This window comes from Dipodomys spectabilis, unplaced genomic scaffold (genome assembly GCF_019054845.1).
Source record: "Dipodomys spectabilis isolate Male_0828 unplaced genomic scaffold, ASM1905484v1 ptg000063l, whole genome shotgun sequence".
In the NCBI taxonomy this organism is placed as follows: Eukaryota; Metazoa; Chordata; class Mammalia; order Rodentia; family Heteromyidae; genus Dipodomys; species Dipodomys spectabilis.
This window is the reverse complement of record NW_024870740.1, coordinates 3,798,274-3,815,186: the sequence shown is the minus strand read 5'-3', so window position 1 is coordinate 3,815,186 and position 16,913 is coordinate 3,798,274. Positions and strand designations below refer to the sequence as shown.

Sequence of the window (16,913 nt, the reverse complement as noted above, 5' to 3'; positions counted from 1 at the left end):
TCTGTGCATAACATTTTCATCCTCTCAGCTTTTACTCCTTTAGCCTAAGCAAAACCAAGTACAAATGAAACATGTATAGTCTGTTTTTCACCATAAAGAGCTTTTTTATAAAAACTCAAAATATTGCCTGATTTAATGTTAACAGTAAACAGATTTTGCCATTAAATCACAGAATACTTACCTAGAAACTCCCAATCAACCTTCATGATACTATGTTCAATTTCTAAATTTTGAGTGTAAAGAAAATTATTCTATGTCTAAAACAAAAACCTGGGAGAAAAACATTTAAGAGTACCTTAAAGTACTAAAACAATTCAGTAAAATGTAAAAACCTGATGGCATAAAAAATGTAAAGATACATTTTCATTCTGAAATGAAAATTTTTACTTCAAATATCTTATTTACATTCAAGTGTGTTCCTATATTTCTTTGTCTAATAGATGTTAATAAATAACAAGAATTTTTAGGCTTTATGTCTTTATTGGTTTAAATTGAAGGTATCTGTAATAAAAAAAAAACATAATAAGGGACAAACAGCAGTCACAATAATCCTACATTTTCAAGCTAAAAATGTTCAGAATAATCTAGAAGCAACTTTTACATTTTAAGCTTACAATCATTTTTAAAAATTCAGTCACACCGACAAATACCTGTGCAAATAAATACAAATGAAAATAGGTGATGCATAGGAAGATTGTTTAAAAACTATTGCACAACAAATCAATGTGAGAGTAAATTATGTAATAGAAAATGCATTTAAATACATTGTCATGTTTCATAAGACATAAATATATTTATGTTACTTTTTATAATTATCTCTGGGCTCTGGGATTGCTGATTCCTTACAAAGTCATTTCCATGTAGTACATACTAACATTTACTTGCTACTGTAAAATTCACTGAGAAACAAACATGTGCCAATTTGTCTTATTTAAACTGATGTATCTATTCACTCTTTTGAGCAGAAAAAAAAAAGATTATGTAGTGTTAAATATATGCTTGAAAGATAGTGTTCATTCCTAGATAAAACAAGAGTGAAAAGTTCGTTATAATCCTAGCTACTCAAGAGGTCTGAAAACTGTAAGATTCCATCTCTCCAATTAACTGGCAAAATGCCAGACTGGAGAAGTGTCTCCAGTAGTAGAGCAGCAGACACAAGAAAAATGGGCTGAGCAAGCAAGAAGAAGATGGTCTCTGAGTCAAGTCCCATTATCAGCACATATACACACAAAAGTTCCTTTTCATGTGATTTATAATTAGTATAAAAAGAAGTTTTTCAAATGGAAATCTAATATGTACATTAGTCTTCTAAACTCCTTGTAACTTATTTGAGTTGCTGCATTATTTTATCAGTATGAATGAACAGAACAATTAGGAACCAAACTGATTTTAAAAACAGCAGAAAATTATAAGTAAAATGATTATAACTATACCACTAGGCTTATAACTCCTGCCCAAACTAACAAAATAAAACAAACTACATACATTTCAGAGAAATAAAATTCCAAGCAACACATTTCTACACTGATCCTTACTGTGATCAATCACAAACAAGAGGTTAGAAAATATATAACATAAATCTTTTAGGAAAAACACATCATAAAATTTTTGCTTGTATCTTTATAATAAGATAAAGCTAACAAGTCTGATTGATCATAAACTACTAAAGAATTACTGACTACAGTAGTACAAGCCATCAAAGAAACATATAGCCAACTTTATGTTACACTGAAAGTAACAATGATCGATTCTTTTAGTCAACGAATTGAACAGAAAATACAATTTTTTTGTGTATATGTTGTAAAATATGTTGGAAGTTCAATCTATTCTTTAGATTATGAAAAAGAAAACAGTAACATCTAGGAAATAACACAGAAATGAAAAAAATATTCAGTTGTAAGATACATTGTAATTTTAGTATTGTGTTTCTGAAAAAAATCCATAATTATTTTTACAGGATGGAGGAAACATAAATTATACAATTAATAATCTACAAAGTTCGGAGTAATATAAACCTAAGGTATTTCATAAAACTAGTTGTCAAGAGTTCAACAGGAATATGACTTATCAACTGATAATAATTAAAACATTCTCTTCAATTACAAAATCCACAGTTGCCCATCCTGCTATTTGAAGACAGGCATCAATAATAACAATGTTTATCCTATTGTTTGCTCAAAGTTGTGATTATCCTAAAGCTTGAAGGGCTAAAGGTAAGAGTATTTGTGGAGGTATAGTGAATGTGCTTTAACAACAAAAGATGAATAATACCCACGGTAATAAGATGGAACTATTTTCTGATAGCTAAGTGAGTATTTTCTTGAATTGCACAGCTTGGGATATCAGGTATTTATTATGTACAACATATATATACATATGTACAACCAAAGAATTATGCTTCAAAAATTATGGGAGCAAGGTTTTTGAACAGTTTCAGCACAAAATAACTAGAGGAAGTGCTTTAGCTGTCCAAGCAGCAATAATTATAAAGCTCTGAAGCTGGAATTTGTTCTTTTGGGATTCTGTTCACAGAATCATTCTTCGAATGCCACATTCACAGCAGAACTTTGCCCATTCTACAGGGTACTTTGTCCCACATTCATGACAGAATTTAGGTAAGTGTCCAGATGAATTTCCTTCAGTGCTTTTGATACTTCCACCATTAAGTGAAGATGCATAGTCTCCATCTGGCCTGAAGAAGGTGGAGAAAAGGTTCATATTGGTAGTTAATTAAACAGAACTACTGAAGGACATAACATAATAAAAATAACTAAAATGTCACTTTTAATATTCTTCTAGTTAAAAAAAAAAACTGCTGTCTGACGCTGGTGGCTAGATGACACTTGTGATCCTAGCTCCTCAGGAGGCTAAGGCGAGAGGATCATGGCTTAAAGCCAGCCTTGGCAGAAAAATCCATGAGACTCTTTTCTCCAATTAACCAGAAAGAAGCCAGAAGTAGAGTATGTATAGCTCAAGTGGTAATGCTAGTCTTTTATCCTTGAACAAAAAAGCCAAACAAATGCATGAAGACCCAAGTTCAAGCCCTAGTACCAGATTCCTTCTCCTGTCCCTCCCCCTAAAAAAAACCCAAAACCAACAAAAACAAAATAATAAAAAAAAAAACTTGCTGGAAATACAATAATTCCAACTGGTCTGACATTACATTTGCACCCACTAGAAGAAATGTCAATGATCAAATGCAGTCAGACTTTCCATCTTGTTCAATGTATAGTCATTTACTAAAATTTACAATGTCCTTCCTGAAAAACCATCTTATTAAGAAAGACTAGAGCTGGGCACCAATAGCTCTTGCACGTAATCCCAGGTACTTAGGAGAAGATATAAAAATTGTGGTTCATAACTGCACACTGGTGGTTCATGTCTAATGATAGCTACTCAGGAAGCTGAGATCGGAGGATCTGAGCTGGAAACCAAAGGAAAGTCAGTGAGACTCATGTCCAATTAACCATCAGAAAACTGGTGGTGGAGCTTTGGCTCAAAGTGGTAGAGCACTAGCTTAGAGTTGAAAAGCTCAGGGGCAGCACCTAGGCTTAGTTCATGCCCTAACACTGAAAACAATAAATTGCAGTTCAAAGCCAGCCCAGCCAGGGAAGTCCATGAGATTCTTACCTCCAATTAGCCACCAAAAATCTGAAAATGGAGCTGTGGCTGAAATGCTAAAGTACTAGCCTTGAGCAAAAAGACTTGTAGACAGTGCCTGAGTTCAAGTACAGGTACAGCACAAAAAAAAAGAAAAAGTAAAAAAGGGAGAAAGAGGGAGAGAGAGAGGGAAAGCTAGACACAGAGAGAAAGAGAAAAAGAGAGAGAGAAAGAGAGAAAGAGAGAGATAGAAATATAAAACAGGCTACAGATGGAGGTTGTCAGGTTCTAGTTCTCTCTCCTTGTCCAAAAGTACTATGGAGATGCAGTGATATTTCCATTATTTATTATTTACTTTGATCTTATTATATTAAATTAGTATGAGTCAAATAAATAGTAAGTTCCTTGCATCCCCAAGTAGCATAGGCTTTATTAACAATACACAGCAGTGAAGGTAAAATAAATGCTTGAAGAACTACGCACCAAAGTAAAGTTTAAATAAAACATTTGAGCTTCTAAGTATTTTATTACAGAAGCCAGACAGTCAAGAAATTCAGACTACTAAAGAAACTATTTTTTTTTTTATTATTTCATTGGCAAAGCAGCTACTTGGGCACTATTCTTCTGAGAACATGCCATTGACTTTAAAAATTGCCATGAAGGAAATTTTTAAATCACAGGCTTATAAAAGTAACACTATTGAAAATAGTATAGTTTTTCTACAAAGGTAGAACTAAAAAACACTAAGGGCTCTCGGATCTAGATATATTGTTTCATACAAATAGGTTAGAGTTGATACAAGTATCACTGGATTTTCAATGAAAACCCACTATCTACTTAAAAGCTATAGAGATTCAAATAATTATATATCTTCTTTTGTATAATTCTTATTCTGATAGACTGTGAAATTACAACAATTTTCTGAAACAAGAGGTAAACTGTTAGGTATTACAGTAAATTCATATAAACTACAAATCAAGTATTAAATTAATTAGGAGTCATAACACTAATCAAGAACAAGTGTCAAGGGATAACATAGCAGCTTTACTGTCAGTGAAATATGTAAGAATTACTTCGACTGGGGATGTGGCTCAAGAGGTAGCGTTTTTGCAGGGAAAGGCCCAGAATACCACCAACAAACAAATAAATACAAAACTACTTCAAAATAAATTTAAATACCACAGCATGCACATCTCAGGAAATGAGCACTTATACGAATATACCAATGTTAAGAAATATTAAACATAATGCCAAAAGTTCAATGACTATAAATTATACTCCTTAGAGTATTTTGTAGCACTACTGAACAATGTTTTTAAGCATTTAAAATATGCTGCTATAACTACATAACTACAAGCTGTAGGGAAATAAAACTCCTCAATATTCCTTTTGTGTAGTATAACATATTAGTCATATTAAGTCAGATAACAAAAAAAATTCAGATTGTGAATTTAGCTGATTACTTATTTTTGCACAGAAGACTTGGAAAACTAAATAAATAAACTTTTTTTCATTCTGGTGTTCAGGATGGTAGCACTAAACATACCTGATTGCGGAGCTATCACTATATGCTTTTCTTTTGTTCATAAGCACAGAATTTCTTGCCAAACTGGGTGGTGTAGAATTTCGAGGTTTGATGTTAGCTCTAGGAGAGAAGGTGAGACATGATGAAAGACTATCAATTATTTCTCAAATTACCTATTTGTGTAATAAAAAAGTAATTAGAGGCTGCAGAGAAGTACAAAAGATTAAAATCCAAACTCTTTTAAATCTGAAAACAAGTGGTAGACATTTATACTGAAGGTCAACCAAAGCAGCTTGCATTTACTAATAATACTCTGATAATAAATATGTCAATTAAAATATTTACACGTTTCACATTAAATTCATAAGTTAAATCATTTTTTCAAAGGTCTTATAGTTAGAAGTCCCCAAAACACAGTTGTATTGTGTTATTGCCATCCTAGGTATATGGGATGTGGTCATAAAGAAATATTACCTACCACTTTGGAGGCTAATAAGTTATGAAAATTCTTAGAAAAAGTAATTATAAAGTTAACATAATTTTTGTTTAAAGATTTATTTCACTAACTGGACAGCCTGGGCTATCTGATATCAGGGAGACTTTAGGCTGAATCAGCACTGAATTCCTATAGAGAAACCTCAGGAACCAGAGCAACTTAGAAAGCTAAATAATATTTATGACACTGCACTTGAATTTGAAGATTTGGGATTCATAGGAATTTAGATTCAACTCCCAACTGCTACTTGACTGCTCTGTGATTGTAGTCAACTTCTCTGAATCCGAATTCCCTGATTAATAAAATGATCACATACAGGAAGTTTATGCAACATAAATTTTTGTAAACATTTAGTATCGTTGATAATACTACTACTATTATTGTTACTATTAATAGTTACTACTATTAAGCTGCTCTGTAAGCTACCATTTATATAACAGTGATAACTAAATACCAAATACTTTTCTAATTGTTTTGCACATGTGAATTTCTTCCTACACAGTTCTAAGAGGTAAGAATTGATAATTTCAGTTTACAGATGAGATAAATAAGACCAAAAAAACCCCACACACTTGAGTAACTTACCTAAGGTGACAGCTAATACACTGCAAGATTCAGAAATTCAGAAATTAATGGGAAATTCTTCCCATTAATATGAAAAGTTGAGGAGGCTCTCCTAAAAGTTTAAGTAACTACTTCCAAAATACAAGTAGATAGTAACTGACTTTTTCAAATGTTCATGTCAAATACATGACTAATATAGTTCTAGGTACTGCATATAATGTAATTGTCTCTCAAATCTTAGATAATATTATAGTCATTTCAAAGTTTAAACTTTCTAAGATGGGTTTTAAAAGAGGCTTGTTTTCCCCTTTTGGTTTTGCTTTTGTTTTCTGTCTTTTCTGTCTTTGGGAGGGTAAGGAGGACACAAATGGAGGGAAAAAGAGTGAACAAATGGAGCAATGGTACTCATTAGACACTATGTGGTAAATGAAATATAACTGGTGGGTGGGGATGGGAGGAAAAAAATGTACTCATTACCTGGCTTATGTAACTGTATCCCCTCTGTACATCACCTTTATAGTAACAATAAGAAAATAAAGATGGGTTCTCAATATACTGCCTAGATTGATCTTTCCAACACAGACTACAGATTAGCTGGGACTACAGATACTAGATATACACTACCAATCCCACATTGGAGAAACTTGTCTTGAGATATTTTTATTTCAAAGTTATTAGTACTTCAAGTTCAAGTTAAGTGAGATGTACTTTAAATTTCATATTTAATATTCAATTCAGAGTGTTTGCTTTGAGTAGTTAGTTCTACCAACAAAAAATCACTTTGGTGTATGGATGGGATGTCCTATTCTCCTTCAAATAATTTTTCAAGTCCATTCATGAAGTTTTATTCTACTTTTTTATCATAAGATTATATAAAATGTAGTAGAATAGCATATTTCTTAGAGTTTAAGTTCTTCTTTTTTTTGGGGGGGAGGGGTCCAGTTGCGGGGCCTGAACTCTTGGCCTGGGCGCTGTCCCTCAGCTCTTCAGCTCAAGGCTAGTGCTCTACCACTTGAGCCACAGCGGCACTTCCGGGTTTTTTTCTTTTTGCTTATGTAGTGCTGGGGAATCAAACCCAGGGCCTCATGCATGCAAGGCAAGCGCTCTACCACTGAGCCACCTTCCTAGCCCTTAGAGTTTAAGTTCTAAAAGAAAATCAGTCATACAATGGCATTTAAGTAGGAAATATGTTTTCCTCCTTTTCTTGTAAGTTTTAAATCATCCTGTTAGAGAAATTGTACCAGTTTCACATAGATGATATAAATAACAATGAATACACATGACTACTACTTTTACCATATCACAATCACATAAAGCCGTTTAACATGATTATGATTAGTGAAAAACAGTTATTCACATAAAATGTGATATTAAAGGTCTATTATTTGCTTTTAGTAACATCTGCTATGTAGTAGAAGCTGTCAAGAACCATTCTGAAGAGATTGGGAAGACTCAATTCTTAAAACATTTTCTGTAAGGGGAGGCACTGATTAAGATGCAAGTAGTCATGAATTGATATGTTGAATTGAAACTCTTTTGTATAACTATTTAAAGATAATAAAAAAATAAAAATAAGAAAAACATTTTACTTTCTAGACAGAGTCTGAAAAGTGTCACCCACCCTTTTCCATATCTGGAATGTGCATGCTATAGATCAAATAATAAAAGGGAGGCTTAATTATGGTATTCTCTGATATCTGTTTCAGAAGGTTAAGTCAATAGTAGTAGTTTCAAGACAAAAATAGCCCAGTGTCTGTGAGTGTGCGCGCATGTGTGTATGGACAGATATAGATGCATGTATATGTATCTTCTTGTACATTAAAGACTTCCCATTATGTTACTGCATATAGTTACATTTGTTAATGTATTTCATATAGAGATCATAATATTTTTAAAAAGTAACTATTTTTTTTTCGAATTTAGTACGAGTTCAACTTGTTATTTTAAACTGTGAAGACTCATGGGAGAGTTTCAAAAATGAATGTTGTCATACTCAGTGCTTGGTCACCTAGGCCAGAGAAAACTAGATTGTCTCTGGGACCACTATATTTTTACCCTGTTTTCAAGTGGAATTTATAAATCTCACAAAAAGCCTAAAAATTCCTTAATTAAGTGCTTTCTAAAAATCTTTCTTTTTCTGGCCATGATAATTCATCTTGTGTGTGGTGAGCAGATTATTTAGTAATATTACAGATAATTTTCCTCTTTTTGTTTTCAAAACTATTACACATAAAAAAGATCCTTCATAAAAACATTGAAGGATGGTATTAAAACCATTAGTTTAATGGAATAAAATTATCTAAGAAAGTATTAAAACAAAAATGTTCAACAATAAAAAAATACTTAGTCCTGGAAGGTTACTTAACAATTTTGGGCTTAAAGATGAGTAAGCTAAGATTTTTACTTAAGTATAAGACGCTAAAAGTTAACAGTATTCTATGATATAAAGCCTTTAAGAAAGTACTTGAAAAGATAAACCAAGCTGAGTTACAAATACTTACTTGTAAATGGGTAATAACTCATGTCTTTTGAAGGCACTGTTTGACTTTGTATCACTGTCATACAACCTTTGCACATGTCTTCCAGTTCGAAGTGGAGGGCCTAACTTGTCCATCTTACTATTAAAATATATAAAGGTGTACCCATAAGGAGATTGCTACTGCTTGTTTCATTACATAAAGATTTCTTTTCTTGTTTAGAAAAAGACATTCTGATTCTTCAGAAATCTACCCATATTCCTTAATTACTGACTGACAGAGTAAGAAATAAAAAAAGAATTCTTAGAATTCATATAAGGGCTATTATTACATCTGTAAATTCTAACTTCAGGCCACTCTTCAATTGTGATGAAGATCTAAACAAATGCTATAGAACCTTTGTCATTTTTTTTCTCTCTGTTACTCTGTCTGCTGGAGAATTTTTAAATTCTAAATATAAAATAAGAATTGAATGAATAATGTTTATATCTTTATGATGCCTGTATAATAGAGTGAATTCATGAAACTTATGTAAGAAAAATTATTACCCATGTGAAAAAAATGTGAATATCAATGTGAAATCACATGGGCAATGTTAAATAATTATGCCATGTGATTTTTTTTTTTTTTTTTTTGGTCTGTCATGGGGCCTGAACTCTGGGCCTGGGTGCTGTCCCTCAGCTCTTCAGCTCAAGGCTAGTGGTCTTGAGCCATAGCGCCACTTCCGGCTTTTTCTGCTTATGTGGTGCTAAGTAATTGAACCTGGGGCCTCCTGCATGCAAAGCAAGCACTGTACCAATGAGCCACCTTCCCAGCCCCCAGGTGAATTTTGTTTTACACAGCTATAGCTAGAAGGTACCAGGACAAACTACAGGTATGCAGTATAGTTTTTGTTCTCCGTCTGTCTAGAAGTTCAATGAGCTATCCATTGTGCAACAGAGTAGTACTTGTTCTCTATCAACCAAATCAGTGAACCATATATAACCATTACCAGGGAACAGAGGAAATTAAGGAACAGAAGTGTCGTAAATGACTATTCAATACTATATCATTGCTTACCATTAAAACACATTATTTTAAAGGGATATTTGCTCATTCTTTTTTTCCTACTCATTCAGTAACTCAATAAATCTTGAGCACCTCCTATGTGTCAAACACTGTGTTAATTTTAACATAGTGATAGAGAACTGATACTTGTTTTTTATGGAAGTTAGTGTCCAAAAGAGTTTGTTCATGTTCCTAGATTATACATACTGTTATTTCAGTTGCCTCTACATTAACAGGCATTATGTTGTAAGTGAAGAAATGTTATTAATTCCTAATTATTTCTTATGACTATTAGGATTAGTTATTCAGCCGGAGATGGCACATACACAGTGATTAAATATTTAAAATTGCCTTCATTAAACATTCATCAAACATGATTTCTACAATGTCTGGGACTAAAAGGTTTTAATTTCCTTTTACTTTGTAAAAAACTTACTGAAAAAAAATCATCTATTTGTAATTTTAATTACTAGGGTTTTTCTTTGAATTAGCATTATTTTTCATAAATAGTGGTTATCTTTGAAAGACTATGTGCTTTGTGAATAAGGTATAAAAGACTAAAATTAAGAAAATTTTTGCCTACACCTGTATTTGATCTCCAACATCACAAACAAAACAAAAATTTAAGCAAAGAATTAAAATTTTAAAACAGATTTTTCTTTTACTATTGCAAAAAGTACTTCAGCCCTACTACATGTGAATCAACAAAGTTCATTTTGTGAAAGGAAGTATGTATACTCTTATAAAGATCTTAAGGATCTAATGGAAATGTATGCATTATTACAGGAGCATTACCTATATTTAAAGATTTTAGAAACATATTGAGATGCAGGTTCCAACTATAATCTGTACTTCAAAGTTGGGTTAAGAAATTCAATGTAAGCAAAGGAGGAGGCTGCAATGCTTGATAAGAAATGTATTCATTATCTTGCCCATGTAATTGTAACCCCTCTGTACAGTAAGTTCACTTTAATAAAAAATAAAAATAATAAAAAAAGAAATTCAATGTAAGTGCATGTATAATGATGCTATGTATTACTGTGTATACACACAATTCAAATGTTTGATTTTTCTTTTTTGTGATGATAATACTGAAATTTCAATTGAAGGCCTCCTGCATGTGAGGCTGGAATGCTGGGCCACACCTCCAGTCCTACACAATTCAAATGTTTCTTAGGTTAAATGTTATCCCAGGGCTAAAATCACTTAAAATTCATGTTCTGCTACAATCTGCTGCTATATATCAAAACCAAAACTAATAGATCTCAAAAAAACAAAGCTTATAAATCTCAATAAAAATAAAAATTTTATACAATACTTTCACAGATTTTAAAATAGTCATTGCTGAATTATTTGGGAAGGGATAGGAAGGGGAAACAAAGAGGAACCAACAATGCTTGATAAGAAATGTACTCGTTATCTTGCCCATGTAATTTTAACTCCTCTGTAGGGTATTCTCACAATAAAAAAGAAAAGAAGAATGATTTGGCAATGCTATCAACCTATTCCTGATTTGAAACAGACTACGAAGTGGAGCATGGCTTAAAGTGGTAGAGTGGTAATGGTCTCCTTGAGCACAAAAACACAAAAGCTCAATGTCAGCACACAAGTGATAAATTCAAGCCCCATGACTGACAAAAAAAAAAAATATATAGAAACAGATTAATCTATGAGAGTTATCAAGAATGAGTTATCTTAGGAAATACGTCATACATACTCTGATCTGCTAAAAATTAGACTGTATCAAGCAGAGTAAAACTATATACTTAAAAGATTATTCACAAAATCATCATGGAGAGAACATTTACCAAGTGTATCTTGTGAACCTTTGTAGTTGTATCACTCTGACATATTCAAAATGTTGAAATGTGTCAGATATCTACTTTTGATTGTATTAACCCATCACAGATAACTTAGTATCTCAGTCCTATGACAAAGTTAGCTCCCTGATACAAACATCTTCAATAATTTTTATTCATTTCAACTCATTGGCTACGGTTCATCTTCAAAGTAAACACTTTTTTCACATTAAGGGAAGAAACGCAAATCTGAAAGGTGACCTTTTAGCTATTGAAATCTATGATTTGAGATATATATTAAATTTGTAACTATGAAAAGAAAGTTCTCAAGACACAAGTGTGTGAATTTTGACATACTTCAAATGTGGTAATATTTAATAGTTTAGTTTTTTCACAGTTTACAATTTTTTCCCACAATTAAAGAATATTATCTTTTATAATAAGGGGAAATTTCTCCTTTGGGTGTGTTTTCCTCTTAAAAGAAGTCTACTAACTTTGGCTCACTGATTGTCTACAATTTAATTACCAAAATATGAGACAGTATCCAAATACTAAGATTACTTTTCCTGTGTCATGACTCCAATACAGATTAATTATTACAGATCAGCAGTGTCCCTGATTAAAATGGACCAAACTGAAGACCTGAATCAATTGTGTAAATGAAAAAAATGGTTGCCACACAAACTTCAAATGTTCTTCTACTTCCAGCAGGACCACAATGGTTTGGTAACAGGATAAATTTGAGAAATGTACTAGATCATTTTTCTATTTGCTAAAAGTTCACAATATATTCATGTGTCAGGCACTCTAGTCTCTGTCATGGATCTTAGTATAGTCTATCAATGGAAACAAACAAATTATTAATTCAACAATTCTTCTCCTTCTTCGTCAGCCATGGGGACTGAACTCAGGGGCTAGGTGCTGTCCCTCACAGCTCAAGGCTAGTGCCCTACCACTTGAGAAACAGTGCCACCTCCAGCTTTTTTCTGCTTATGTGGTGTTGAGGAATCAAACCCAGGGCTTCATGTATGCGAGGCAAGCACTCTACCACTAAGCCAACTTCCCAGTCCTGCTTTCTTCTTTATTAGCGCATGTTAGTTATACTATGGGAAAGGAAAGATTTCATTGGGGTATTTCTACCATGTATTTTACATGGTATATAGCATGTATTTCAATCAAATCTCATCCCATCTATCAATGTCCTTTCTCCTTCCTAAACTATTTCAACAAGTTTCATTTTTATTTCAGTAAGACAGGAACAATATATGCCTTAAATAGACAGTTAAGAATGGCTCTAATAATTCTAGTTAATATAGTGATCATATTTACCAGAAGCAAACATTACTTTCTTTAGAAAGTAGTTAGAAATATCTTATATAGAATAATCAGAATATGAACAGATAAATGACTGAGTTATAATTATATAACAACTCACAAAAGTATATGTTCAACGGTCTCTGTATTCTCTCTCTCTCTCTCTTTTTTTTGGCCAGTCGTGGGGCCTATCCCTCAGCTCTTCAGCTCAAGGCTAGCACTCTACCACTTGAGCCTGGATACTAGACCTGAGCGCTATCCCTTAGCTCATCAGCTCAAGGCTGGCACTCTACCACTTGAGCCACAGTACCGCTTCTGGCTTTTTCTGCTTATGGGGTGCTGAGGAAGTAAACCCAGGACTTCATGCATGCAAGGTAAGCACTCTACCACTGAGCCACCTTCCTAGCCCCATCTCTGTATTCTCTTGTATCACTTGTAGAGGTCTAAGCAGAGTCAAAGAACTTTGTAAAGTTGAAACACAGATAGATCCCCAGACACATATGACACAGAATACATGAAGCTAGTTTTCAAAATTCTAAAACCAGTATGCTCCCTTTTTTCATGATACCATCCAGGATCACATGTCCTACTTAAAACTAGTGTTATCAGTACAACTTACTATTGTCAACTGATGAAACTATCAGTGTGACAGTAGTGCTGAAAAGTATTACTTTGTAATTTATTATCACCTGTAAATTAACAACACTACAAACTATAAAACAGAGGGCAATTCTCTTTAACTTGGGGGAAAAAAGATTATAAAATTAAATGCTATATGTATAATTCCCATAACTCATCAATGAGCCAACTAAATAGAGAAGAAAAAAGTCAAGAAGTAAAAACTTCTGAGGATCACAGTTCAAAACCAGCCTGAGCAGGAAAGTTCGTGAGACTCTTATCTCCAATAAAACTACTAGAAAACCTGAAGTGGCGCTGTGGCTCAAGCAGTAGAGCGCTAGCCTTGAGCTGAAGAGCTGAGTGAAGCGCCCAACAAGATTAGCTACCTTTTGTTTACCAATACAAACCACATAGGAAATAAGAACTAAAAGGAGTTCACTGTAACTGTGCTTGTAGAACAAAGTATTAAAATAATGCATTTTATTGTGGGAAAATACAGTGCATTATTTAATATCTAACCTATTTAATAAAAAATATACATTATTAAAGTGTATATACTAAGTAGTATGTGTATATAGTATGTTTATAGTATGCAGTTAGTATATAAAATTCCATGTGGAGCTTTATATTTTTCTCTTTCTAGAGCAAAATCATCTTTATTAAAATTTATTTATATTTTACAGTGGTAAAATATGCCTTGTCTATTTTCATAATTTACTATATTAAATGAGGTATTTGATCTTATTATAACAAAAGTATGCATAAAATTTTTAGACTCAAATAGATCTTACTTAGCCTATTGCTTCTCTTAAGAATTATGTGGCCTTGAGTGGTTTTATCTTTCTTGCTGTTGTTTTTAATGTATTTATAATGTACTATGTAATTTTTTTTGTTTCTTTTGTATGTTCTTTCCTGTTTTCACTGTATTTGATTCTGGTGCCCTACATCTTATATATGCATTTTTCTAATTTGGGGAGGGGAAGGGAAATAACAAAATGCTGAATTTTGTTGTAACAATGAGATGTACAAGAGACCATGGCAAAAATGAACTTGACAACTTGGGGAGGATGGGGGGAGGGAGGGGAAGTTGGGGAGGAAAGGGATGGTAGGGGAAAAACAAAGGAGGGGGTAACAATGAAATGTACTCATTACCTTGCTCATGTAACTGTAACCCCTATGTATTTTTATTACACACACACACACACACACAAAAGAATTATGTGGCCTTGAATAAATCACTTTGCTTCTCTGAATGTTATTTTATAATTATGGAGCAAGTTTAAGCAACATGCCCAGTACAATAACTGATAGAGAGCTTAATAAATTATGGTTATCATAAAAATCTTGAATATTTCAAGTTATTTCCTTAGATTCTCAATCAAAAAAATGATTCAACCAAATTATGAATAGTTTATGGTTCTTGATAAAAGCCACCATATTTTTTTCTTTTGAGGGGGAGGCAGTCCTAGGGCTCAAACTCAGGACCTACATGCTATCCCTGAACTTTTGTGGTTAGGGCTAGTGCTCTCCTCCACTTGGGCCACAGACCTACTTTTGACTTTTTTTTGATTGGCTAAATGGAGATAAGGGATTCACAGATTTTTCTGCCCAAGATGGCTTTGAACTGAGATCTCAGCCTTCTGAATATCTAGGGTTATAGGAACTAACTTTTGGCCAGAGTGTTTCTTTAAAATAACTCTATTAAAATTCTCTCAACAGGAATTAGGGTGCCTTTGAATAGCATTATGTAAAAAAAAATGAACTTAGATAAAAATATTCATGAAAAGGCCAGAGAAAATAAAATGCATCATTCAAATATGTACCATTAATAAATTATTCAATGTAGACTTACCCTGCCTGAGGGGCTGCTATTGCTTTATGTGAAGGAGATAGGGTCTGAAGTTTGTTTCCCAAAGAGTTGTTAACTGATGACACTTTACCTGAAGATACACCTTACAATAAAAAAGGCAACAGCTTTAAAAATAATAAATGAAATCTCATAAAGCAGAATACTTGACATGAGAAACAGTGATTTAGTAATGTTCAAAAATTAACAAATAAAAAAGTTTTCTTTAAAACAAAAGTTACAAGGGAACAGGATGCTTATTGATATGCTAATTTCTATCTTATGATTTACATACAAGGTCTATTTTAGTGGTCAATATAGTCATAGTGCCACTAAATATCTATTGGTAACAGCTTTCAAGTTCAAAAATGAGAAACCAAGGTAGGAATGAAGGAAAATATTATAGACAAAGAATGATGAAATAATTTGTTTGAATATTCTTAACAGATAGTATGTCAGTAAAAATATCAAGGAAGGGCATTAAAGAAAAAAATACCTAAAAATAGAAAATATTGAATATTCATTTCTATCTAGAAATAATAACAATCTATATCTCTACATAATTAGTAACCTAACTAATTTAATGGAACAAAATAGACTATTGTTTTCATTTCCTTTTCTACCAATATAGTTAAAAAGGAACCAAAACACCTATTTTGTGGATTTTATTACCTACAACAGTTTTGCTAGTGCTACTTGGTTGTGGTAATCGCGATGATCCTGATGATAAGGTTCCAGGAGAATTTGACTTTTTAAGTGCAGGAGGCTTATACTGAAATAACAAAAATAAAAAAAAAAATCAGTATCATTTTTTTTATTATGAATTACAAACTAGTAACTGACAAGCTCACATTCTCCAGGTATAGAATTTTACTTTCATAAGAAGAGAACTATGGAGAAGAATGGGTATACATTATAAAAGCATGTAATACTTTGGTTAATAATATGGTCAATACTAAAGACTATGCTTAATACTACTGACAAATGGAAAAATAAAAGTAAAATTATTACATTCATAAAAAAATTACTGAAACTGAAAAAAGTGTATTTCTGACAAAATGGTTGAATGGACTATTTGGCTAATTCACTAACAAAAAAACTAAAAATGCCCAAGAATGTATTAAAAATATAACACGTATATAAAATAACATTTTTGTAGCATTGAGTGTTTGCTTAGAAGAAAAGATATTGTTGGGATAATCCCATTTGAGATTATAATCATCTGGTCAGTATGTGGATTTGCTCTAGTGCAAACTAAAACCATTAATTTAAATTAAAATGTGTCTAGATTGATAGTACTCTTAGATACGTGGAAGTTAAACACTTCTCTGGGAGAAGGCACTTCACCTGAGTAAACACATTGTAAGTATTTTTTTTTTCTTTTTTGTCAGTCATGGGGCTTAAACTCTAGGCCTGGGCACTGTCTCTGAGCATTTCAGGTCAAGTTGGGCACTCTACCACTTGAGCCACTGTGCCACTTTAAGTTTTCTAGTGGTTAATTGGAGATAAGAGTCTCACAGATTTTTCCTTCCCAGGCTGGCTTTGAACCATGATCTTGCTATCTCAGCCTCCTGAATAGCTAGGATTACAGGCATGAGCCACCGGTGCCCAGCTTGTATTTTTTTAG

General features: G+C 32.8%; 1 protein-coding gene across 2 annotated transcripts in view; it reads right to left on the bottom strand.

The window, feature by feature from the left end:
• Positions 1-881: 881 nt before the first annotated feature.
• Zc2hc1a (zinc finger C2HC-type containing 1A) overlaps positions 882-16,913 on the bottom strand; it is a 35,497-nt gene continuing 19,465 nt past the window's right edge. The window contains exons 6-10 of one of the 2 annotated variants that reach the window (XM_042680707.1): positions 15,959-16,058; positions 15,293-15,392; positions 8,687-8,803; positions 5,147-5,245; positions 882-2,692 (exon numbers count right to left, since the gene is read on the bottom strand). In XM_042680707.1, the coding sequence (XP_042536641.1) occupies positions 2,527-2,692; positions 5,147-5,245; positions 8,687-8,803; positions 15,293-15,392; positions 15,959-16,058 (582 nt within the window). In that variant the 3' untranslated portion in view covers positions 882-2,526. The remainder of the gene's footprint in view (positions 2,693-5,146; positions 5,246-8,686; positions 8,804-15,292; positions 15,393-15,958; positions 16,059-16,913) is intronic. The other variant, XM_042680708.1, reaches the window with a different exon arrangement.